The sequence below is a fragment of the Andrographis paniculata genome, unplaced genomic scaffold (genome assembly GCF_009805555.1).
Source record: "Andrographis paniculata isolate CXL003 unplaced genomic scaffold, ASM980555v1 Contig80END, whole genome shotgun sequence".
In the NCBI taxonomy this organism is placed as follows: domain Eukaryota; kingdom Viridiplantae; phylum Streptophyta; class Magnoliopsida; order Lamiales; family Acanthaceae; genus Andrographis; species Andrographis paniculata.
Window position 1 is genome coordinate 2,888,661 of NW_026137618.1, and position 23,450 is coordinate 2,912,110.

At 33.5% G+C, this 23,450-nt stretch overlaps 1 protein-coding gene across 3 annotated transcripts; it reads right to left on the reverse strand.

Annotated features, from left to right (window-relative positions):
- Positions 1-186: 186 nt before the first annotated feature.
- On the reverse strand, positions 187-23,437 carry LOC127241024 (putative late blight resistance protein homolog R1B-17). Of its 3 annotated transcripts, XM_051259903.1 has the most exons (4): positions 20,209-23,437; positions 1,728-2,003; positions 838-926; positions 187-396 (listed from the first exon to the last, which is right to left on the reverse strand). In XM_051259903.1, exon 1 carries the CDS (start codon positions 23,371-23,373, stop codon positions 20,380-20,382), a length of 2,994 nt encoding a protein of 997 aa, XP_051115860.1. In that variant the 5' UTR covers positions 23,374-23,437; the 3' UTR covers positions 187-396; positions 838-926; positions 1,728-2,003; positions 20,209-20,379. The 3 variants fall into 3 exon arrangements, with proteins under 3 accessions (XP_051115860.1, XP_051115862.1, XP_051115861.1); XM_051259905.1 differs by lacking the exons at positions 187-396; positions 838-926; positions 1,728-2,003 and adding an exon at positions 7,893-8,204; XM_051259904.1 differs by lacking the exons at positions 187-396; positions 838-926; positions 1,728-2,003 and adding an exon at positions 16,897-18,063.
- Positions 23,438-23,450: the final 13 nt, after the last annotated feature.

Genomic DNA, 23,450 nt, shown 5'->3' on the forward strand with positions numbered 1-23,450 from the left:
TCTTCTCCTTCGCGTTTCTTCTTATGCCTTCCTTCGCTTCGCAGGTAAGGTTTGATTTATATATATAATTATATTATATTATATTATTATTATTAACATTATTATTGTTATTAATGTATCGTATCAACTGATACACAATTCATTTTTATAATAATAAGAAAATATAAGTTCATTAAGTTGCATATTTTGAGCATCTAAATCTGACATTACGGGAAACTCGAAAACAAATATCCGTAACAATGTGGAGATTGGTGAGGCACTCCTTTTCGACTGCGCTTTCATTTTGATGTTCTAGATATTGAAGATTGTTCTACGGTTGTTTCAGGAAACTCAGAATTATTCCTTCCATGCACAAGCGGTGGTTGTATATGGTCCCGCGTCAAAAAAGTTATGAAACTGAAAAGAATTTACAAAGAAACTATAAGAACCGAGCATGGATTCTAATGATATAAACAATCATTTAAAATAAAATATAGTAGAAGAAAGAATGCAATAACTTTACTAACCATACAATTGATTAGGACACAAAAAGGTATGATCAAGTGTGCATTTTACATGTATCATCTTATGTACAATAGATCTATCAAGTTTGTGATTTATTATTTTTAGTTTTCAAAAGATTGTTCTTTATATATACCCATTAAATTTTGTGATGATCTAGAATTCTATTTTAAAACTTTTTTGAGGTTGTATTTTCATTCCATAAGAATCCTAAAAAAAAAATTTATTACTAAAGTTTACAATACTTAAAAGAAAATAAATTTTACTATCATGTGGTAGAGATTATTTTTAATGCATGTGAACACATAGTTCTAACAAGATAGAGAATAACATTACCTTGCATGCAATAATATCTTCATCGTTTTTCGGGAGTGTTCTCGTACATAGTCGACATGCCTTTTTTTCTTTAACAAATGCACCAGATCCTGTGTGTGGAAATGGATTTAGTGCTAAAACTGATGTTTTCTTGCATTTATAAACCTACAATCAATAGTAGTTGACTATTGTTAATAAATGATGAAGATACAATTTCTAAAAAAAAATGAATTTAAAATATATTCCATAATTCAATTTATAATAACTTACATTTAGGAATAAAAAAGTTCAAAATGCACTGTCCTTAGCCTCATTGCTCTAAAGTTTAATTAATATTTATATTATAAATTTAAAATGAATTATTATTTTTTGAAATAAACAAACTCTTCTAGTCGTGTTCTTTTTCTATCATATATTTTGTGAAATATTTATTATTGGCTATTAAAAATTGCAAAATAATTTAAATGAAATATACTATTTTGGATAAATCTTCTTTATTATTTTGAAAATGTTTGTGAAAAAAAAAAATAGTATATTTTATTTAAAAATATGGGTAAAAATTTGTTTAAATAAATACGAAAGTTTTACTACAAGTTCATCTAAGTATAAAATTATCTATTTTGGTTTTTGAGATTTGCACTGTATTAAATTTTGTATATGGATTCTAATTAAATCCACTTGAAAATAACTTATTTATTCAAATTTTAATGTAGCTATAACTTTAACTATCTTTAACAATTTTTTTATTTTACCTATATTTTAACATTCCTTTATATCATTTCAACAATAAAATCTACACGAAATTTGCATCCAATAATTATTTTCCATACCATACGAAAATTAATCTAAACAATTAAAAGATCCTAAATCTTAAGTAAAACTTGGCATTAGAACAAAGCACTAGTGTGTACCTGAATATTTGAATAATCAATTTGCCTTGTTTCATCCATGCGAACGGCAGCATTGTAGAAATGCTTGACAATTGGTAGCACATCATGCCTTGAGTGAAAGCCAGATTCAATGCAATACTGGCATGCTAAGTTGTCACACTCTATGCAATATCGGTTTAATTCATTGATATGGTCTTTATGAATCGCGCAGTTCTCAAACAATAATTCCGTTTTCGCCATAAGTTTTGGAAGCCATCTTGGCACGCCATTGTTGTTTTGGTGAAGTGTGTTGTTACCCTTAACAGAAAGAAAATAAATAAATAAATAAATTCGTTCAAATAAAATAAAATAAAAGTCATGAATAGTTTTTAGTAACAGGTTTACAAGAAAATACAAACATTTTAAATATAATATTATAATAAAGATTTTTATCATATGGATATGTATTAACAAAATCACATAACATATAAAAATGAATTAAAACGTATATATATAAATTTTTCCTAACTTTAAAGTATGGATTTGCAACCGATTTAAACCATTGATATATTATTTAATTAATACAGTGCATCAAAAAATATCATCTAATTTTAAAGAATTGGTTAATTTTATATTAGAGTTCTGAGCTTCTTATTGTTAACTTACGACATATATTATGAAATCCTAAAAAAATCAAAGACAGCATCATTATGTCATACAAATCTCTATAAATTTAAAGCACCAATTTTTCTCAATTAGAAACAATGGACAATTGAGAACATGATGAAGTAAAAAGAATTACATACCTCTTGAGTTGAAGAACTCATATCAAGAAATTGAAACTAATACAAGAAAGAGAAAATGATGAGTTGGTATAATAGTACTACATATAAAGAGAATTATGAGCTGAGCTATCAATATGTTTTTAAATTTCTTGTGTATATATACTATATAATTTAACATATTTATTTTAATTAAAAAACAAATTAAATACTTAGTTGATAATAAATTGTTTGTTGCACTGGGAAATAATCGTATTAATTTTGTAATTATTTTAAGCTTTATCCAAATTTCGTTACTTTTAAATTCAATTTTTTCGATATACTCGAGAACATTTATTTTTATATATTAAATATAGACTTTGAAAATATTCCAACCGATTAATTTTTTAAATTTCACTTGCATGGATAGATAGATACTCAAGTTGTGACTAGGACAATATGAATTGTTTCAATCTCGCTTAGAGTTGACTAACCTCTCTCAGCCCAAATATTTAATTTGTTTAGGCTCCACTTAATTTTTTTTTCTTCTAAGTTATATACATAAATTTAAATATTTTAAATATATATGTAGTAGATTTTCTTAGTTCGAAGTAGGCCTACAACAGTAGTGGGCTACCTATTACTCAACGAAATATTAATTTGAGCATTGTCTAGTTGGTCTGATACTATGCAATTTTTTTTTTATGTATATCAATGGCTGTATCCCGTAGGACTGCCTAGGTACACGAAGTGGATCAAGCCATACGTAGTTCTTACTGCATACAATGTAAGTATCGTACAACCCATTATAATCATAATAGCCTAAGTATATGCAGAATCATAGAAGGGAGCTATAATCTAGCTAACACCTGAAAGTAACAAAATCAAGATAATGCGTAAGTAAAAGCATACCATTATACCTAACAATTGAATTTGAAGTTTGGATGACCCTCTGCATCCGCTCGTAGAAGTCCACCAACCGGCCAAAGGTATGTCTGTCGACTCCAAAATCCAATCATCAAGTAAGGAACAAGCCATGCTTGCCGACATGTCAGGTAACTAGTTTTCTTCTCGGTAGACGTGAAAAATCCGCCACGTGATGTTATGTAGCTGTAATCACAACTATTAAAGGCATGGTTGTAGAGACCAGTGCCCCGATGAAGATGAGATCAACGCTATGCTGCATGTCAAATATGTCTCAATACATAAGGGCAATAGGGTTCGATCGATCGCCAACTCCACTCCCCTCCGGATCGCCCCTAACTCCGCTAATGTATTCGTCGCACAGGAAATTGGCACCTAAAAAGTCACAATATCCACCCCAGATATATCGCAGATGATATTGGCCGCGTCTGCCGGCCCGGGGTTCCTCATCAACACTTCATCGGTGTTTAATTTGAACCAACCTGAGGACATCGCCTCCCATTGCAATATGTAGATCGCCGACCCAATACTTTCAGGTAAGAACCCCGGCACGTCATAATATCTGCAAATGAAAATGAACGCACCATATGATCCTATCCAAAGATAAGTGAATACTTCTATGCTTCTACTGATTCCGGGCAATCGAAAGAAGTCAGAAAATCATCATTGGAATATATGTCCGGAAGCTCTGCGAATGCGTCAATGAAAGCCTCAACGAGGAAACCAAGAGATGGGTGCATGCGTCTCTGGTAAAGAAAAATGAAATAGATCCCTGAAGTGATGCCACAACCCGGCCGACTCAATGAGTAAATGTGTTATCATTTCTATCTCCCGACAACATTGACATCTTGATGTAATAGGCACACTATAGTGTCAAACGATATCATCCACCATAAATCGATGACAAAATAGACGCCAAAGGAAGACGGACATAACAAGGGTGAGGAGGCGTGACCATAATGCCTCCGCAAGCCAAATCCGAGCGTGGGCATTTTGACATAGATCCCACGCCGACAATGTAGTGAACTCCTCGGATCCTGAAGCCATCCATGTCATCCGATCCTTGGCCTGTCGATCGATAGGAACCTCCAACACCCGGCACACAAAGTATCCCGGAAGGCATGCACGCAATCTCTCTAAATTCCAGGAATCACCACTCCACATCTCCCAGACTAGGCAAGCCGGCGGCTGGCTACCACTATAGGCCGAAAGGAGCTGTTCCCCACACCAAGTGTCACACCAAAAAAAGCAATCACTCTGGCCCAAATTTCAACAAATCCGAGAGTGAACCTCCTCATGAACCCCACACAAACACTTCCACACCGGACTGTTGTAACTCCTACACAGAACTCCCCCCGGAAACGTGGTGCGGAAGTACTTATGCTTCATCGCAGAAGTCTACAAAGAAGTACCATCCTAGAGCCACCACCATTGCTTATGCGATAAAACCTCAACCATATTCGATAGCCTCCGAACTCCCAACCCTCTCTTCTCCACCGGCCTCGCGGCATCCGTCAATGATATCTAGTGACAACAATGATGACCATGATAGAAGCCACAAAAGAACCTCACGAACACTGCTCCACCAAGTGAAGCACCACCTACGGCAGACAGAGAACCTGTAGCAGATATAAATGAAGGGAAAAGAGGATAGTCTTAATCATTTGAAGACGACCCTATGCGAGAGCATTGATTTATCCCATTTTCGTAAGTAACCCCGAACCTTGACAAAGAACCCCCCATAAAGAATGTTCCTTCGGTTGCCCACATAAAGAGAGGCTCCAAGATAAGTGATCGGAAGCTCTGCCACTCTAAATCCCGCGGCCTCCCAAAGCCGATTTTGTCTATCCTCCATGCATTGATGGCTAAAGATGGTTCACCTTTTGACTAGGATCCATAATCAAGTTGACTCATTAGATATTTTGTTATTTAATTATCTTAAAGTTGTTATTACCAATACATCAACTTCAAATGGATGTACATTTTTGAATTCACATCCGATTTTCATGAAATTTATTTCATTGGATAGGTTTTTAAGTTAACATTCCAACTCCGCAAATTGTGAGTCAATCTGAGTTTAAACGAAAGAATTATAGTGAAAATAGTAGTTAATTGTCTGTTGTGTACACAAAAATGTTTCATAAAAACGTTATAGAAATTTTAACTCGAGTTTTTAACATAAAACTTCACTTTCTCATTTATATTTTACCTTCATTTTATCGTCCTAGAATCCCTATGAAACCCTAGCCGCCACCCCTCCCCCTCCCACTCAAGTTTGAGGTGATTTTGGAGTAAGTTTTTATACATTCTTCTCCTTTACTCTTAAAATTCGATCTAATAACTTATGTACATTATTTTAAGCTATATCAGTTATTTAAACCATGGAATTACTATTTTGAAAACATATTTCGATTTACATGATTTTAGCTTTACTTTGACATATTATATGAGTTATTTGGAAGAACAATGGATTTTATATGATTTTCTAAACCTAGACACTCTCTTGCTTGACAGAAAAATACTACAGTGTATTCGATGCATTTTTTGTAATATTTGGGTGTTTTTTTCACCTTTTTATTAAATTGGTGATGTAGATAATTGTGGTAGCATTAATTAGAGACTAAATTTGTCCCATTTGACTATAAAATAAATTTTATATAAATTTTTAAATTTTGATGAAAGGCCTGTAAGTAAGTTTAAATGCTTTTGTTTAATTTTGAATGTATATATACGTGTTAACTTTAATTAGAGCCACCATTTATTCTATTTGAGCGTAAAATGAATTTTTAGTGATTTTTTTACAATAAAACTGCCCTATTTTCTCGAATCGAACGGACTGTTTGAGCTAACAAAATACTATGGATTTAATTTAAAGTGCTAATCAAAGTTTTGGTCTTTGAAATAAAATTTAGGGATGTTATCTTTTATTTGGCACTAGTTTCATAATGTTTGGGCTACCAATGAGTTTATTGTGAATTTTATAAGATTTGAGTTGAATTCGAGTAAATTGATTGATCGTATTTGGTGATTAGGTGATGTCCGATTGAACCAAGTCCCACGAGTCAGTGGTAGTTGAGTTGGTTAGCTTATTCTAAGTAAGGTAAGGGGTTAAATATCGCATGCCCAATGGGTCTTCTGATTGTTACTAGATTGATAGACTATAAGAATAAAATTTTATATCAATGAGAAGTGATATGAGAACATGAAGAAAATATTGTTTATGTATAGCCGAATTATTGTGAGTTGAGATTTCTTGCAAAATGATTATGTGCACGTATGATTATATGGTATACTATCCGTGATTGTTGATTTGCAAATTAGCAAAGCCGGTGAAAGGCAAGCTAATGTGATGAATAGGTTGGGTCGGTGTTAGGCCAAATCCTATGTATTGATGAGTCGGGGTTAGGCCATCCAATTGATTGAAAGTAGGTTGGGCCGGTATTAGGCCAATTTCTATGTATCGTGAGCCGGTGTTTGGTCATCCGATTGACTGATAATGGTTTAGGTCGGTGCTAGACCAACTCATGTGCATTGATGAGCCGATGTTAGGCATTCGATTGACTGAGACAGGATTGTGTTGGTGTTAGGCCAACCTCCGTTCATTTATGGATGTCGGTGCTATATATGCTTTGACTTTTAACGATTTTAATATAACGTAATAAGTTTTGGTTTATGCATATTTAATTCCTTACTCAGCTTTTGCTGATGTTATTACTTTTCTCTATGTAGAGTTGTATTCAGGACCTTCGTCCATTTGATGCATCATTGGGGTGGAGCTTTTATTGAACATTCATTAACTTTAGGATTAGACATTGTCGAAATTCAGGGTTACATGTTTTCTAATTTTGAGATACATTGACAATTTTAAATTTGTGTAATGACATTCTAAGAGTTGCGTGTTTTAGCGTAAATAAAAAATTTTACACTCATCATTATTATGTTTTAGCCTTAGCATCAGGGCACATCATGTTTTTTATGGCGTTGTTCTTATGTTGGCTTGTAACACTTCAAGACTTTTATTTGAGGTGTTACAATTGAATCCCTCGCAAACCCTGTTATCAATTTCCGTTAATAATTCATTTTAAATTTCTATGCTTGTTTTAAACAATTACAGACTAATAAAGATTCATTTTAAATTCATACAACTGTCCAAAGCAATTACAAACTAAGAATATAAAAAGTCATTCTAACAACGATCGAAACAGTAAACACTCTGTAATTAAAAATGAACTACGTCTGCAATACTATACGATAATATAAAATAAACCAATAATTCCATCAATCCAAAGAATTCCAAAGTAAATGAAATATAAAGTAAACATACATCACTCGACCAGTGGTGCACCGGTATCACCGTTCGGGTCACAATGGTTTACATGAGCCTAAATCTTCACCAGGTATTCCAAGATAGTCATATTATGTCCCCTCAGAATCCGTTGTTGCTCCATGTTCATTATGCTTTCCTTGTCTGTAGGCTCAATTGTAGGTGTGTGACCATCGTTATTAAACAATGATTCTTCAATAAGCACTGTCAATACAATGACCCCAACCCTAACATATGTTTTTTCTTCTCACGGGAGACTAAGCTCATAAATGCTTCGTCCCTACTATAGTCATTGTCCCCGAGCTAAGACATCCCCTCTTTTATTAGTTCATATCAGCCTGTCCCCTCTTTTTAAATTGTGTTTAAAAATATATGATTTTCATTCGACTGCTCGGGTAGTCTTCATGTAGCATCATGATCTTTTGTTATGCTTCCTCATGTGAGTCCACTCGTACATCCTCTATTTCTCAAGATTTTGCATTGCATACCAAATATCAAACCAAAAATTAACTGCCCAAACACATGTTGAAGACATGATTATCCTCAACTCACAACACAAGCCAACCCAAGCAAAGACAAGAAGACTATATACCAAAAACAATGTTATACCACAAATATAATAAAACAAAAAAGAAATAGAAAAATAATCACTTCATCTATAATTAAGCAAGCAGACAACAATTAGGCTGATAAAAAGAAAAATTGAAAAGAGCCTGAAGTTATGATTAAAGAGAAAACAGGGTCTTGACAAATGCTTGTGTATTGATGACGAGGATGGGCTTAGGCCTGCTGTTTGTGGGTTTAGATTTTATTTACTTGCTTTTCTATTAATTTATTATATTTTAAGTTTGGCTTGTCTTTTACTTATTGGGTTGACTTATTCTATATTTAGTAAGTAGAGTTTAGGTAATAGTATTTAAAGAGAAACTAGTGTTTGAGACTATCATTCTGAAACTTTGGAAATAAAGTAGCCGTCAGGCTTTGGATAAACGGTTGGTAATATATGATTATTCTTGGGCAAACGATTGATATCGTTTGATTTTTCTTATCCTTTATTTTGTTTCTATCAAGTGGTCTATCCTGCTGGATCTCAATCCTATCGTCATGGAAACAACACGATCAACAGCTGAGCGACTAGACAAACTTGAGGTTGATCAAGCCGAAATGAAGAAGAACATGAAGGCAACTAACATCCAACTGGAAGAGATCATGGCGACTCTCGCTGAATTCTCAAAAGTGATTTTAAAACACTCTGGATTGCAACAATCGGCGACAAGCCACTATGCGGAGGATAGAGATGGCGAAGGGTGGCACACCGTTGCCCTCCACAGACCCGCCACACCAACCAACAGTGCCGTGCCTGGCCGCTATGCCACTGCAGCTGGCGATTAACTTCTGATTGCAGACGGGCCTTGTGCAACTTCTATCCTTCAATGGTTCAAATCCTATAGGATGGTTTGCCCGCGCCAATCAACAATTTGAAATTCATAACACCTGTCCGGAGATGAAGTTACCTGCAGCCGTGGTGGCCATGGAAGAAGCTACATTGTTTTGGTCAACCTGGTTAAGCCCTCTTAAACCGAGGCTAACATGGGAAGAATTTTTGCAAGCGTTGGTGACGAGATTTGATACGCATTTCAAGGGCAGTCCTTTTGAAAAATTGGCAGATATTAAACAAGAGGAATCAATGGAAGACTACGTAATGTTATTTGTTCAATTGGCTAGCCAAGTTCCGGGTTTGATAGATGCGCACTATCTGGCCTACTTTATGAAAGGTCTAAAGGACTCGATTCGAAGTTCCTTCGCTTTCTTCGGCTCAGAGACTTAGACACGTCCATGGAATTGTCTAGAGACGTTGAGGATAATCTTCAAGTTCAAGTTGACAGTCAACCATATCAAAACAACATGATTAGGGTTTCAACAATAGGGGTCAACCACAAAGGATCTATTAGGAAATGTGTAGTCATCCTTCCGTGCCCACATTAGAGGCAACTAGTTAGTCAACAGTCCAAAATCGATTTACCAGTCTCTCACCCCAAGAATTTGCTAAATTGCAAGCCAAAGGACTTTTTTTTTGCTATAAGAAACCATACACCCCAAAACATAAATGCCCTATCAAACAATTGCGAGTCATGATAGCTGAAGAAGATGAAGAGGTCTTAGATCTTCAACAGTTTGAATATTATGTACCGACGGGGCATGGAGATTGGATAGGAGAGCAAAGAGATCCGTCAATAGAAGAGAGGACCTTAGCGTTATTCTTTGTAGAGGGCTTTCCAAGCCAACAGACTATGTGGTTGCATGGAATTGTACAAGAAAAGAAGGTAACAATATTAATTGATATTGGTGCTCGTCGCAATATATCTTCTTTTTTAGTGTCTACTCTATGATTACCAACCAATCGTACAGAAAGATTCGGAGTTCGGTTAGGTGATGGACGAAGATGGAAATCTGAAGGATTATTCTGGGATGTTATGGTCTTATTACAGGGTTGTGAGGTAACACCAATTGTTTTGTGTTTCCCTTCGAAGGTGTTGATATTATTTTTGGTATAGCTTGGTGAAACACCATGTTCTCCAAAGGGTTAGTCAACCACACTCATTGCCTTTTTATCATTTTTCTTGTAGTCAGCTTCATACATATCTTCGATTTTTACCTTTAGCATTACCTCCAAGTCCTTGCCATACAAGTGATCTTACATCTTTACTTTCTAAATTCCAAAGTTGATCCCATCAAATACTTTGATTGCAAGACAATCATTCATCTTGAATCTTACTTAAATGAAACTCGAGAATCTAATACTGGTTATTTCAGAAATATGGTAGAATAAAGAAATAAAGAACACATATTTGTTAACATAGTTCGATTAAAATGACCTACATCCGGTGGCGACCAAGTCATGTATTTTCACTAATGTTGTCAGATATTAATTATAGAGAAAATACATTAAATATATATTGATGTGCTCGAAACAGTTTTATAAATAAAAAATTCATGATCAATGCCGCTCAATTTGGACTCTAATTTTTTTATTGGCTTTTTGGAATACTTTGGAGGATCACTCTAAACCAACTAGAAAACAAACATCACACCATTAAAATTGTTTTACAGGAAAGACACGTGCAGCATCAACCGAAATATATTTTAAAAGAGACTTATCAGTGAAAATTGCATACTCAAAATGAATGATATTTTACGCAAATTGATTATGCGGAAGGATCCTACGTTCTTATTTTTATGCTTTGTTATAAAGCAAATAAATGTTGTTGGAAGTCGCGGAGAGGGGCACGAAAGAGGTCCAACGCCTCCGAGTACCTTGCACAGTGGAACTGTGAAACGTTCGACGTAAACACACCTTTACAACGTAGTTATCTTGTGGTTATAACAGAGGTATGTGTTTATGCACGAATCGATGGTTGAATAACTGCAGAAAGAAAAACAACACACCAAGTTTGTTTACCCAGTTCGGTTTTCCAACCTACGTCTCGGGGATTCCAATCCAGGAGTCTTAACTAAACCAAACACTTTGGTTTACACCATATAAGACACCAAACTGAACTATCCAACCTATCTTCTACCCAAACTCCATTTACTTTTACAAACTCTCATGGACTGGCTGTTACTCTACCGCAACAACTCCAGCAGGTCAGCGACCAAGCTAAGAATAAGGTTGTTTACCGGATGAATATCTTCTTCGACTTCGACTCCAAGAATCCTTATTCTCATCTTCAACCCTCCATGGATGAGCTCTCTCAACACTCTAATAGGTGGAGAGAATACTTCTCTAAGTTCCGGTTGCTCACCCACACAAACAAACAAACATCCATATCAAATATATACACATTACACAAAAGACAAAAGTTGACTGTGACAACTTTTGGGGCAGTGTCTTCAAGGTCATTTAATGCCATCCACAAGTGTCAGCTACATAGTTCTTCAATAGATGCTTCTGATTCGTCATATGGCGTGAACAGCCACTGTCGAAATACCATCGGGATGAATTTGTTGCTTCTTGACTAGATAGGATGACATTGCACATCATCTTAGATTGATTTTTCTTAGGTCTCCATTCCATTCTGAAATTCACCCTCTGTTTCAGCTCATCTGAGGGCCAATTAACCTTCTTCCTAGACATCAAATCCCTAGCCATTTTGAAACAGTGAGATTCAGCATGACCAAATCGAAAACAGTACTTGCAGTTACTCTTCTGTTGTAACAACGCGTTGACACGTATGTTCCTTCTGCGATTTTGATTTTGTCTCTCTTTAAGTTTTCTTTGGGACCTTTAGTGTTCTTCCCTTTTGCAGGTTTCTCTGGAATCTTCACATCAGTAAGCAAACCTCCTTTCACAAAGGTAGTTGGAGTCACCTTCATGGATTCTTGATAACCAATCCCACGATGATCTCCAAATGGCTTTCCAATAGATAAAAATTCATCGAGTTTGTCTTTTCCTTTTCTGAGTCTATCATTTTCTTCTCTCAGATCATCACACTTAATTTTCAACTGCTTGACGTCCTTCTGAAGTCCTTCATTGATTTCGAACATTTCTTGATTCACTTCCTCAGCTTTTTCAACTCGAGCTTCCAAACGGTAAACCATGTTGATCAAATCCTTGTTTCTCTTAACACAAATTTTTTGTTCAGCTACTACTTCCTCATAAGCCTCCATTAGCTCATAGATATCCATCTCGATTGTGTCGTTGCTGTTACATTCTTCTTCAGGAACACTTTCTTTTCCTTTGCTAGATTCTCCTTCTTTGGCAACAAAAGCAACAACGCTTTCATTATCACTTTCATTTTCAGATTCTTGACTACCTTCTTCATCACTCCAGGTAGCTTGAAATGCATGCTTACCTTTCTTTTTGAATGTAGCACATTCCACTTTCACATGACCAACTCCGCCACATGCAAAGCATTTCGGATCACTTAAGTTTTCTGGCCTAGAAGCAGTGTTGAACTTTTTCTTGTAGCTTTTATCATAAGCTCCATTTTCTTTGTTGTAACCAACACTTTTGTGTTCTGGATACTTTCATTGTTCACCAGTTGTTTTACCACCATAGTGACCTCTGTTTCTAGAATTGTGGTATTTTCGAGCACGCTTTTCACTTATCATTCGAGACAACTTCTTGGACAGAAGAGACATTTCTTCATCAGATCCGACAAGCTCCAGATCTTCGGCAATAAGAGCAATCCCTTTTGAACTTTCTTCTTCAATATGATTCATCTCCCAATTCATGAAAATACCATTCAATGTTTCAACATTCATGTTCTTGGTTTTCTTCTTATCCTCAAGATTAAAGACTTTGATTTTGAACTTTTTGTTCACACTTCTCAGCATCTTTCGAACCAGCCTTTGTTCATCATATACTAAGCCAAGAGCATATGCTTGGTTCACCACATCTTTGAATCGAGTGTAGAACTTAGACATTGTTTCATCATCAGTCATTTTCAGGGTTTCGAACATACTTTCTACCCTTTGGAGTTTTGTTTCTTTAACTTCAGCAGTCCCTTCGAATGCATTTTCCAAGGCTCTCCATGCATCTTTTGCTTTCTTGTAGTTTGAGATGACACGAAACTGAACTTCATCGACAGAAGCAAATATGGCCTTTACAGCTTTGGCATTTCCACCAGCAGCAATTTTTCCTTCAGGTGTCCACTCATTTTTCGAATTTAGAACGATAGTTAGGGGGTCGTTTTGAGTTTCTCCAGGCACAACTTTGGTTGGAGGAGTCCAGCCAAGCTCTACAGCTTCCCAAGTTTCATCACCAAGAGTTAACAGATATGCCTCCATCCTGTTTTTCCAGTAGGTGTAGTTGTTCCCATCGAACACAGATGGACGAATAGACGACATTACTTCACGACTCATCTTGAACCACAGACAGATCTACTCAGGGTATTGAGCATGCTTCTCTGATACCAGATGTTGGAAGCCGCGGAGAGAGGCGCGAAAGAGGTCCAATGCCTCCGAGTACCTTGCATAGTGGAACTGTGAAACGTTCGACGTAAACACAACTTTACAGCGTAGTTGTCTCGTGGTTATAATAGAGGTGTGTGTTTCATGCACGAATCGATGGCTGAATAAGTGCAGAAAGAAAAAAAACACATCAAGGTTGTTTACCCAGTTCGGTCTTCCAACCTACGTCTGGGGGATTTTAATCTAGGAGTCTTAACTAAACCAAATACTTTGGTTTACACCATATATGACACCAAACCGAACTACCCAACCTATCTTCCACCAAAGCTCCATTTAGTTTTATAAACTCTCATGGACCGGCTGTTACTTTACCGCAACAACTCCAACAGGCCAGCGACCAAGTTAAGAATAAGGTTGTTTACCGGATGGATATCTTCTTCGACTTCGACTCCAAGAATCCTTCTTCTCGTCTTCAACCCTCCATGGATGAGCTCTCTCAACACTCTAACAGGTGAAGGAATACTTCTCTAAGTTCTGGTTGCTCACCCACACAAACAAACAAACATCCATATCAAATATATACACATTACACAAAAGATACAAGTTGACTGTGACAACTTTTGGGGCAGTGTGTTCAAGGTCATTTAATGCCATCCAGTATGAGAGGACAATACATGCAGCCTCTCCTGTACGTCCTCTGTCCAATGCATATTCATTTGTCCTATTTCATCGAGTGTAGAACACACAAGATGGATCCAAAAGCTGTAACTCGGTCAACTCTGCAGTTGGCAGGTTTCCCGAAATGGTGTCAAACAAAACCTGCAACAACATCCTGCATACTTGCTGCCAAAAGTAGAAACAAAAGGGTTTGACAACTTTGAATTTGCCAACAAATGTGTTCAGGTTTAGTTGTGATTGGAGTTTTGTATGTTATGAACGATTTAATTATAATATGCCTATTGATATAAATTATGTTTTATACAACGTTTTCACAGTGGCATATATTTTAAAATAAAAAATTTCATCGATGAATCAAGTTTGTATTATAGATGAGGTTATATTAAGACAGAGAAAATTGGAAAATATATCCTCGATATATATTTAATTATTATTTTTATCCCCTATTTATTTTTTTAGCAAATAATATTTTACACTTCTTAGAAAATCGTATTTTTTTATATCTCGGACACAAATGCGCGTGCGGCTCAATCACCGTGTTTTCAGTGTATTAAGTCACCTGTCATGATTTGACTTAGTTTCAAATTTTGCAATTTCTGCCTTATAGCTTTTTTTGTCTTTTTCTATGTATTTAACTTTTATATTATTTATTTAATTATTTTTTTCTATTTTTCTATCACAATTAATTATTTTGTTCAAACTTTGTCAATAATTTTAAATTCAATAATTTATAATTTTTTAATTATTATTTTATTTTTTGTTTATATACACTATTATATTTCTTTAATTTTCTATTTTTTATATATTTCTTTAATTTTCTATTTTTTATATATGTATATATTATTTCTTATAAGTATTTATAGATGTGATTATTTCTATTTTTGAGAAATTTTTTGCATTAATAATTAAAAATTTATCTTATTACTAAATAACATTAAATTGCATAAATCCTTAAAAGTATTATTTATTAAATCTAATTTGTGTCTGAATATTTATAATTTTAATATTTAAAATTAATTAAAAAATTCTAAAATAAATTTTAATATTTAAAATTTAAAATTATATTAAAAATTAATAGTAATTTCATAAATAGTGTAATTTTTTTTTATTAATTTTTTTACTTATTTTATTTTAAGAAGTTATAAAAAAATTAAAACAATATTGATAAGTGACCATATGAGTAAAACTGTCAATATTATATACGTTGTAAATTGAAAATTATTTTTTTTAAAATCTTTTTATAGAAATTCCAAATTATATATATTTGTGATATATACTCCCTCCGTCCTATTTGAAATGATTCAATTCATTTGAAACACATTATTTAAGGTAAATTGATTAATTAGGTAATAATAGTGAGTTATGATATTATTTTATTATATTTTATATAAGAACTACGGTTAATAATTTTAACATAAGAATTAATATATATAATTTAAATAAATTTGAAATATGTGTTTAGATTTTTTAAATATTATATCTCAATAAAAAAATATATGCAATATAAAAATTTTAAATAATATAAATAGATTAATAAATATATTTATTTATTTATAATTAAGATAAATAAATTTTATAAAAGCGGGGAGTTGTAAATGTTGAATTTTTTTTTTATTAAGGAGATAAATAAAATAGAAGAGTTTTGAGTGGATCCCATATGATATATAATGTTATATATTATAAGGTTAATTAAGTTGATTTATATTTGTTAAGTATGTTTAAATTTAATAAATTTTACCAAAAATAGAAACTTGTCAATTGAAGTAAAGTGAGTTAGACAAAAAAAGAAATTATGACAATTGAAATGAGACGAAATGAGTATTATTTAATTTAGTATTCCAAGTTTAGTATCATAAGATAATTTAATTATCATATAATATTATTTAAATGTATATAAATATTTAAGATACATCACCATATTTTTTTTATAAATTAAAAGATAATTATAAATAAAAATATATATAAACTAGATTTAATAGATTTACTATAACTTATAAAATTATATAAATGTGTTTGTTCATTAAAAAATTTATAAAACTATATAATTGTATTCATTTATCTTCATCTGACAAAATATATCATTTACATTAAAAAAATTCACATTTTTTTTATACCCACAGCCTAGGCTACAATGTGACCTTAATAAACTGAAGATGACCAAAGTGAGTAGGATTGAAGATCACAGCTGCTTGGGTAAGAAATTTGCAATTTTTTGAACATGCAAGATATATATTTTCAATTAGATAAATAAAGAACAAAAGTTATAATGCACTTCCTCCGTCCCTTTTGAAAGTGGCTTTTAAAATTTTGTAATAAATTAAGAAATAATAATATTTTATTGGATATAAGAGATTTTGACATTTTTGTCATTTGAATTTTTGTGTAAAATAACTGTATATGTAATAGTATGTTTTGTAATTTAAATAAAAGTTAAAGTTATTTTAGTATGAATGTATGATTATTTTTACTTAGAAAAAAATAAAAAAGAGGTACTTTTGAATTCAACTAACAGAAATAGTAAAAACGGTACTTTGAATTAGGACGGACAGAGTAATATATATATATATATATATTTGTGCAATTTTCCCTAACGGAAAAATATTATGGATAAAATGTTTGTAATGATAATTCAATAAGCAGGAACTTTTTGAAAGGCCATTTAAAAAATCTCTCACTTTATTTTTGTCTATCCCAATCGACATAATGCATAGATGTTGCTACCATGCACAGGAATGCAATTTTTCCAAATTATGGGTTGCTACCATAGCCTTGAATGCATAGATGTTAGTACATGGAGTGAACCTAAAATGTCACGCAACAAGGGTTGAAAGCTAATAAGCCCTTTTTATTACATTTCAAAGTATTTTATTGTTACTATGCTAAGCTTATTTAGTGTAAGTTGCAAAGTATATATTTTTTCACTATTGTAGACCTATTTAGCAAGACAAGACTAAATTATAATACTCCCTATTCATTAAATTCATCTTGAGATTATATATTTTGCATGGAATGTTCTACATTAATTTCCTTGGATCCAATTAATTTTTTATTGGAGAAAATTATGACATTTTAAGATATGCTATTTAAGTTCAAATATCATAATAGGGTCAAAATTTATGTAATAATACTTGAAATGCTTATATTAGTAACTACAATATTATGGGCTTTATTGACGCAAAATTTGTGAAATTTTTCAAAGCCCAAAATCTGATAAATCGTCCAACAAAATTCTAATCCTATATTCAAAAGAAATATCATATCCGCCGCGGGGAGGACATAATCAAAGTCCAAGAGGTCAAAGAAGATAGGAAATTGACTTTTCTAGATCTAGCCACCACTAAGGTGAAAACTCGATCATTTAGGCTTGCTTGAGCTCTAAAGATATAAAACAACGAGTTTGGGGATTTAAAGCTCGGGATAGATTTGCCTCATATTATTTTGATATACCCTAACATTGTATTTGGAATCATTAGATACAAGTGAAAACATAGATATTCACTTTTTTCTTTTCTTTAAGTTGGGGTTGGAAATGCAGAATAAGTCGTTGCCAGTACTAGCAAAAAACCAATATATGTATTGATATTGTTTTCTTATACAACCTTTATAACTAGCTAAAATCTCAGTTCATTTATTTTTAGAAAACTACTGCTTTTGAAAATTCTTATATACCTTTCCTTATAAAAGTTACATTACTAGAATTTTTGTCTTTAGCGTGGGAAATTCTATCTAAGTCCGAACCTACTCTTGTTTAGCATCGGACATTGTCTCGGATATGCACCTGTAATAGAAATCTCGTCGGTGTTTTAGATATATCGGAAATTCCGAAGCTATTTTGAGTAGTCTCAGAATTTCTGATCTTATTTTTGTAGGTTCTGAAATTCCGATACTACTCAAAATAGCTCCGAAAATTTGAATAGTCTTAGAACTTCTGAAATAATTGATTTTTTTTTATTTTTCAATTTCCCCCGCGGCCAGCGCCGCCACCGTCACCCACTACAAAAAAGTTCAAATTTACCTACAAAAATTTCGTAGCAAAAGGTAATAATTCATAGCAAAAATATTTTTTCGATGAAACTCACTTCGTCGTCTGGACCTCATTAGTAAAGGTATTTAGCAACAAATATGACTTTTCTCCATTGATATATATCCATTAAAAAGAAAAAATAAAAAAATGACTTTCCTAACAAAAAATTAAAGTCTTTTGCAATGAAAGTTAAAAAGAGATATACGATACGAAAATATGATTTTGTAACTAAAATTCTTTTTCTATAAAAGTTTAATTTATTACAAAAGAGTTTTAGCGACAAAATATGTATAGTTTTTTTTTTAAGTAGATGCTCCAGTATCTTTAACTTTAAAAATAAAAGATTAAAACTTTACAACATTTCATTATTGGCTATACAAACCAATATTTGCAATAGTTTAATATATTATAATTGTTCACCACATTTTTCAATAGACTTAACATATCCCTAATATTATATTCATTATTATTAGACGTGCATTTAAAAGCTGACGAATTTGAAAAATTAAGTTAAAAGTTAGCAAAAATATATAGAAATATTTTTAGGTTAATGACCTCCTAATTGAATCTAAAATTTAGCTTAAATCCGACAAATAAAGAAGAAATAGTACTATTACAAATACAAGCCGAACAATCCTTTATTATTGTCCCTAAAAGATTAAAATGTAATAAAATAACAATACCAGATGAATTTCAAATATTTGCCCCTCAAATACCTAGAAACTTAGACAAAAAGAAAATGATGAAACAATAAAGCAACCCAATCAATCAATCATTTTTAGATTTAACTCATACATATATATAGATAAATGCCTTGAACAAGTTATTCATCTTCCATATCTTCTTTAAAAAATAAATGAACCTTCTGAAGTAACTAAGTCAATTAATTTAGAAAACACATTACGATCTAATTACTAATTACAGAACTCTTTAATTCACCACCTTCGTCACGAACAATATCTTAAATGAAAATTAAGAAAAATGAAATCATAAATCTTGAATTTTAAATTCAGTTAGATGATTTAGAAGAAGAATTTAATAGTAGCAATACCGAAAAAAAGACGAATTTGGTTTTCAAAATAGAAGAATAAATATTGAATTTTTTACATGTTTTTCCTATTGGATAAGTAAAATATGAATAATAGATCTTTATGTTATGCCTGAAATAAATGTACAAATAAATTTATATAAAAATAGAATTTAAATAATGGTATAGCTATCATTTTTGTATATCCACTCTTTCAATAAATTCAAATTGACATTCAAGAAAGAGAAATAAAATTTTTTTCCTTTTGAGAAAAGTAAAAAGAAAATGGCGAATCTATAGATATAGAATATATTAAAAATATATATCATCAAAATAATTATTCAAACAAAATACTCCACACTATAGCTAATCATTTAGAAGTTGTTACAAAAAAAAAAAAAAAAATTCAATTCCTAAACAGAATTCAAAACTTTTTAACCACGTATCAAATTATCATTTTCAATCAAGAAGCCTACCCCAAAGACAACTGAGGATTTCATAAACTTTCCATCCAATAATATGGTTCAATACGTGAAATTGGTTGTCTAGATCACTGTAATCCTAAAGAAGAAGAAACCGAGTCTTTAAGATCCTCAAAGAAAACTAAAATAACATTAGTATTCTCAGAAAATATTATGAATGAAATATAAATGGTAAATTTGAATGCCAAATACTAAATACTTTTCAAAGAATGGGCATGACTAGGTTAGCCAATAAAAATATCTTTCTAAATTTTAAGCAATCTGTACTAATAGTTTTCGATTTATACCTTGTATAAGCAGCAACATATATAGTATATTGCTTAATACAAAAAATGGGAAAAAAAAAAAAAAGAAAAAAACTAGGATGAAATTTTCAGAAGTAAAGCATACCTTAAAATGTTATGCAGCTTTCGTGAAGGCTTCGACAAGTAGAGAGAAGGATGAGTTGCCTTCATCACATACATTTTTGGGAGATCGGTTCTAGAGATGTTCGAAAATGACAAACTCTTTTTCCTTGTTGCAGTGATGGATCAAATTCGATATTCTCTGGTATCTTTATCACTAATACATTATAATCCCCAATGAGTTGATATCGTACGATGTTGCATCATTATCTTGAACATCTTCACCATGCTCATCCTCTTTCTCCACAGACAGTGCATCTTTTATGAAGTCGATTTTATCCAACAGAATTTTCACGCCATCGCGAATGTCCGAGTGTAGCCTGCCCGTCAGAGCGGCTCCAATTTGGACAGCCTGTTCTATATCTTCCAATAGACTTTCCATTTCTTGGCTTTTACTCACATGAAAATATTTCACAAAGTGCTTCAAGAAATGGATGTCTTCCTGCATGGATTCGACTTGTTTTGTATCTAGAGAATCGCCGCCTTGTCCAGTAACCTCTTCAAGTATTTCCCGTAGGCATTTTAAATAAGCGAGTGATTCACAAGCAGCCCCAGTCATTCTTGCAGTGAAAGTACCGACTTGATATCTGACCAGCCAATTTTTGTCAACAACGCCTACTGTAATATCATTTCCCATCTCGTGCTGCTCCTCCCATATTTGCTTCACCGACTCGACGACAGAGTCGCTGCACCCCTTCACAATAATTGATTTTAATGTTGGTATATCTCCGATGCTTGAAGGGATCTCTTCCAATAAGTGTAACTTATAAAGTGTAAGCCGCTCAAGAATCGGGAAGTGAGCTGCATCAGCTGCCCAACAAACTAAATTGTTCGATTTTACAGTGAGGTCTTTCAGGCAGAGAAATTCCCCTTGGACAGGCTCCCATTCGGACCCTTTCATGACACCAATTATCTCAAGTCTTTCGAGAGCAGGCAATGAACCTACAATCGACATATCTTCCCATGCGAATCCGCAATGCTTCAAATGCAGTTCTTTGAGTGAATTAGGTAAGCTCAGGCTATGCACGCAGCCCTTTAACCACAAGGATTCAAGTTTCTGAAGTTGGCAAAGATTATATAGGAAAAAGTCCCATTCCTCGGGGACCTCTCCGACATTGTCTCTATATCGAACATTCAAATGCTTCAGATTTGGAATTCGAGCAATGACTTGATCGGTACACTTGAATTCAGACAGTCCATCTATGGAGTGAAGGTTTTTCAGAACAACGACATCTTTTCCCACAATAGGATCAGGTAAAAATATTCTGTATAAAGATACAATGTTTCTGAGCTGTGGCATTTCCCAAATCTCTTGTGGTAAAAACTTTAGTGAACAACCTCTCCTTATTCTTAAGCTTTGAATATTCCAAAGTATATGTAATGTTGATGGAGACAATAATTTAGGCTCATCTAAGCTAACATGACGCAATTCTATCGGCTGCAATTTTTCCTTCTCTAAATCATCATTGTAATATGCAATCTTCACCAAAGTAGGTATTTCAACACGGGAATAAACCATTTTACAGGAACCACAAGAGGAAGGAGTAACTTGTGACGATGATCCAAAGACATGAAATGGCTTTAGAACGTGCGTTCCTGCTTCGTCGTCCTTGACTTTATTATAACAAAGGCTACATCGACGAGCTTTTCCCAACAATAAATCATCATTTTGTGCTCTTGGAAATTGGAGAATACCTTCATTCTCGTACTCTCTTGAACAAAGGTCCCGTAAAAGATCGTGGATACCACAACGTAGTGTACCATTAGCAAATATGAGGTTTCGATTGATCAAAGTACGTACATACTCGTTGGCAATATCTTCCAAACTTCTATTACATGAGGGTTTAATGAATCCTTCAACAATCCAAGAGCTGATTAGCCTCGAGATTAATATTAACTCATCTTCTCGAAAAACTCGCATATATAGAAAGCATTGTTTGAGATGAATGGGCAAGCTCTTATAACTTAAAGAAAGTATTGTCATACAATGCTCGTCATCTCCTAAATTAGCGAGTGAAGTAATACTTTTCCCAATATTCTCCCAATGTTTTGCAGTCATGTCAGAATTCGCAAGAACACGACCAACAACAATAATTGCTAGAGGAAGCCCTCTGCAACTTTTTGCAATATCTTTTGCAAATCTCTCTAAATGGCTGTATGGACAAAAAGTTTTTGAAAAAGTACTTTGGCAAAATAAGTTCCAACTTTTATCCTCGTCTAAAAAAGTTAGCATGTAAGGATCATAAGATCCTAAAGAAGCAGCCATGTCAGAAAGCCTTGTCGTCAATAAAATTCGACTTCCATTCTCATTGTTGGGAAAAAACCTCCGTAGATCATCCCAAGCACCAGTTGTCCACATGTCATCCATGACAATCAGATACCTTCTACCGAATAATTTTTGGTAGAATCTAGTTCCCAACGCATCTAAACTTTCCAATATTTGATTTTCTAATACCATTTCTCCAAGGCCAACTTTAAGTATATGTTCAACACTATACTGTTGAGAAATCGAAAGCCAAATGAGTAAATCAAAGTGGTCGACAACAAACCTATCATCAAAGACACTTTTAGCGAGAGTGGTCTTACCAATTCCCCCCATCCCAACGATGGGCAGAATTTGGAGATTAAAACTACCTCTGATGAGCTTGTTCCTGATCGTATCCACGTGCTCATCCAATCCCACCACGACATTGCTGACATGTGAAGAAGCTGCGGATGAACCACCAGCAGGAACAAAAGGAGTGGGTTGCTTTTGGGATTGATTATCCTCTCCTTCTTCTATCAGTGACAACTCCTTTTTGATGGAGCAGAACTTTTTTATCAGTGTCTCCATTTCTTCACAGAGAGCTGAGAAGTTGGAAGTATCACTCGTTTCTCCTTGAGATTTCGCATACAGTAGATTGGCTATGTGGAAGTTTATGGCACCTTCTGCTTCTGTGGAAACCTCAGCGAGTTCCTTCCACAAACCTTGAAGCTCAGAGCTCTTCCTTTCGGAATGAAGCTCGACAAATTCTAGCAAGGAACTGACATGTTCCTGGAGAGCTTCGACTTGATTATTGTCGACCCGAGGGAGATTGAAGCTGGCACGGTAGTGGAGGTTATTGAGGAGATGAGTAATAGAAAGCAAGGATGCATAAGCAGCAACAGCCATGTCTCTCTCTCAAAGGTGATGAAGATCAGATCGAAAGCACAGATGAAAATTAACTGACGAATAATTAGAGAGGTTCA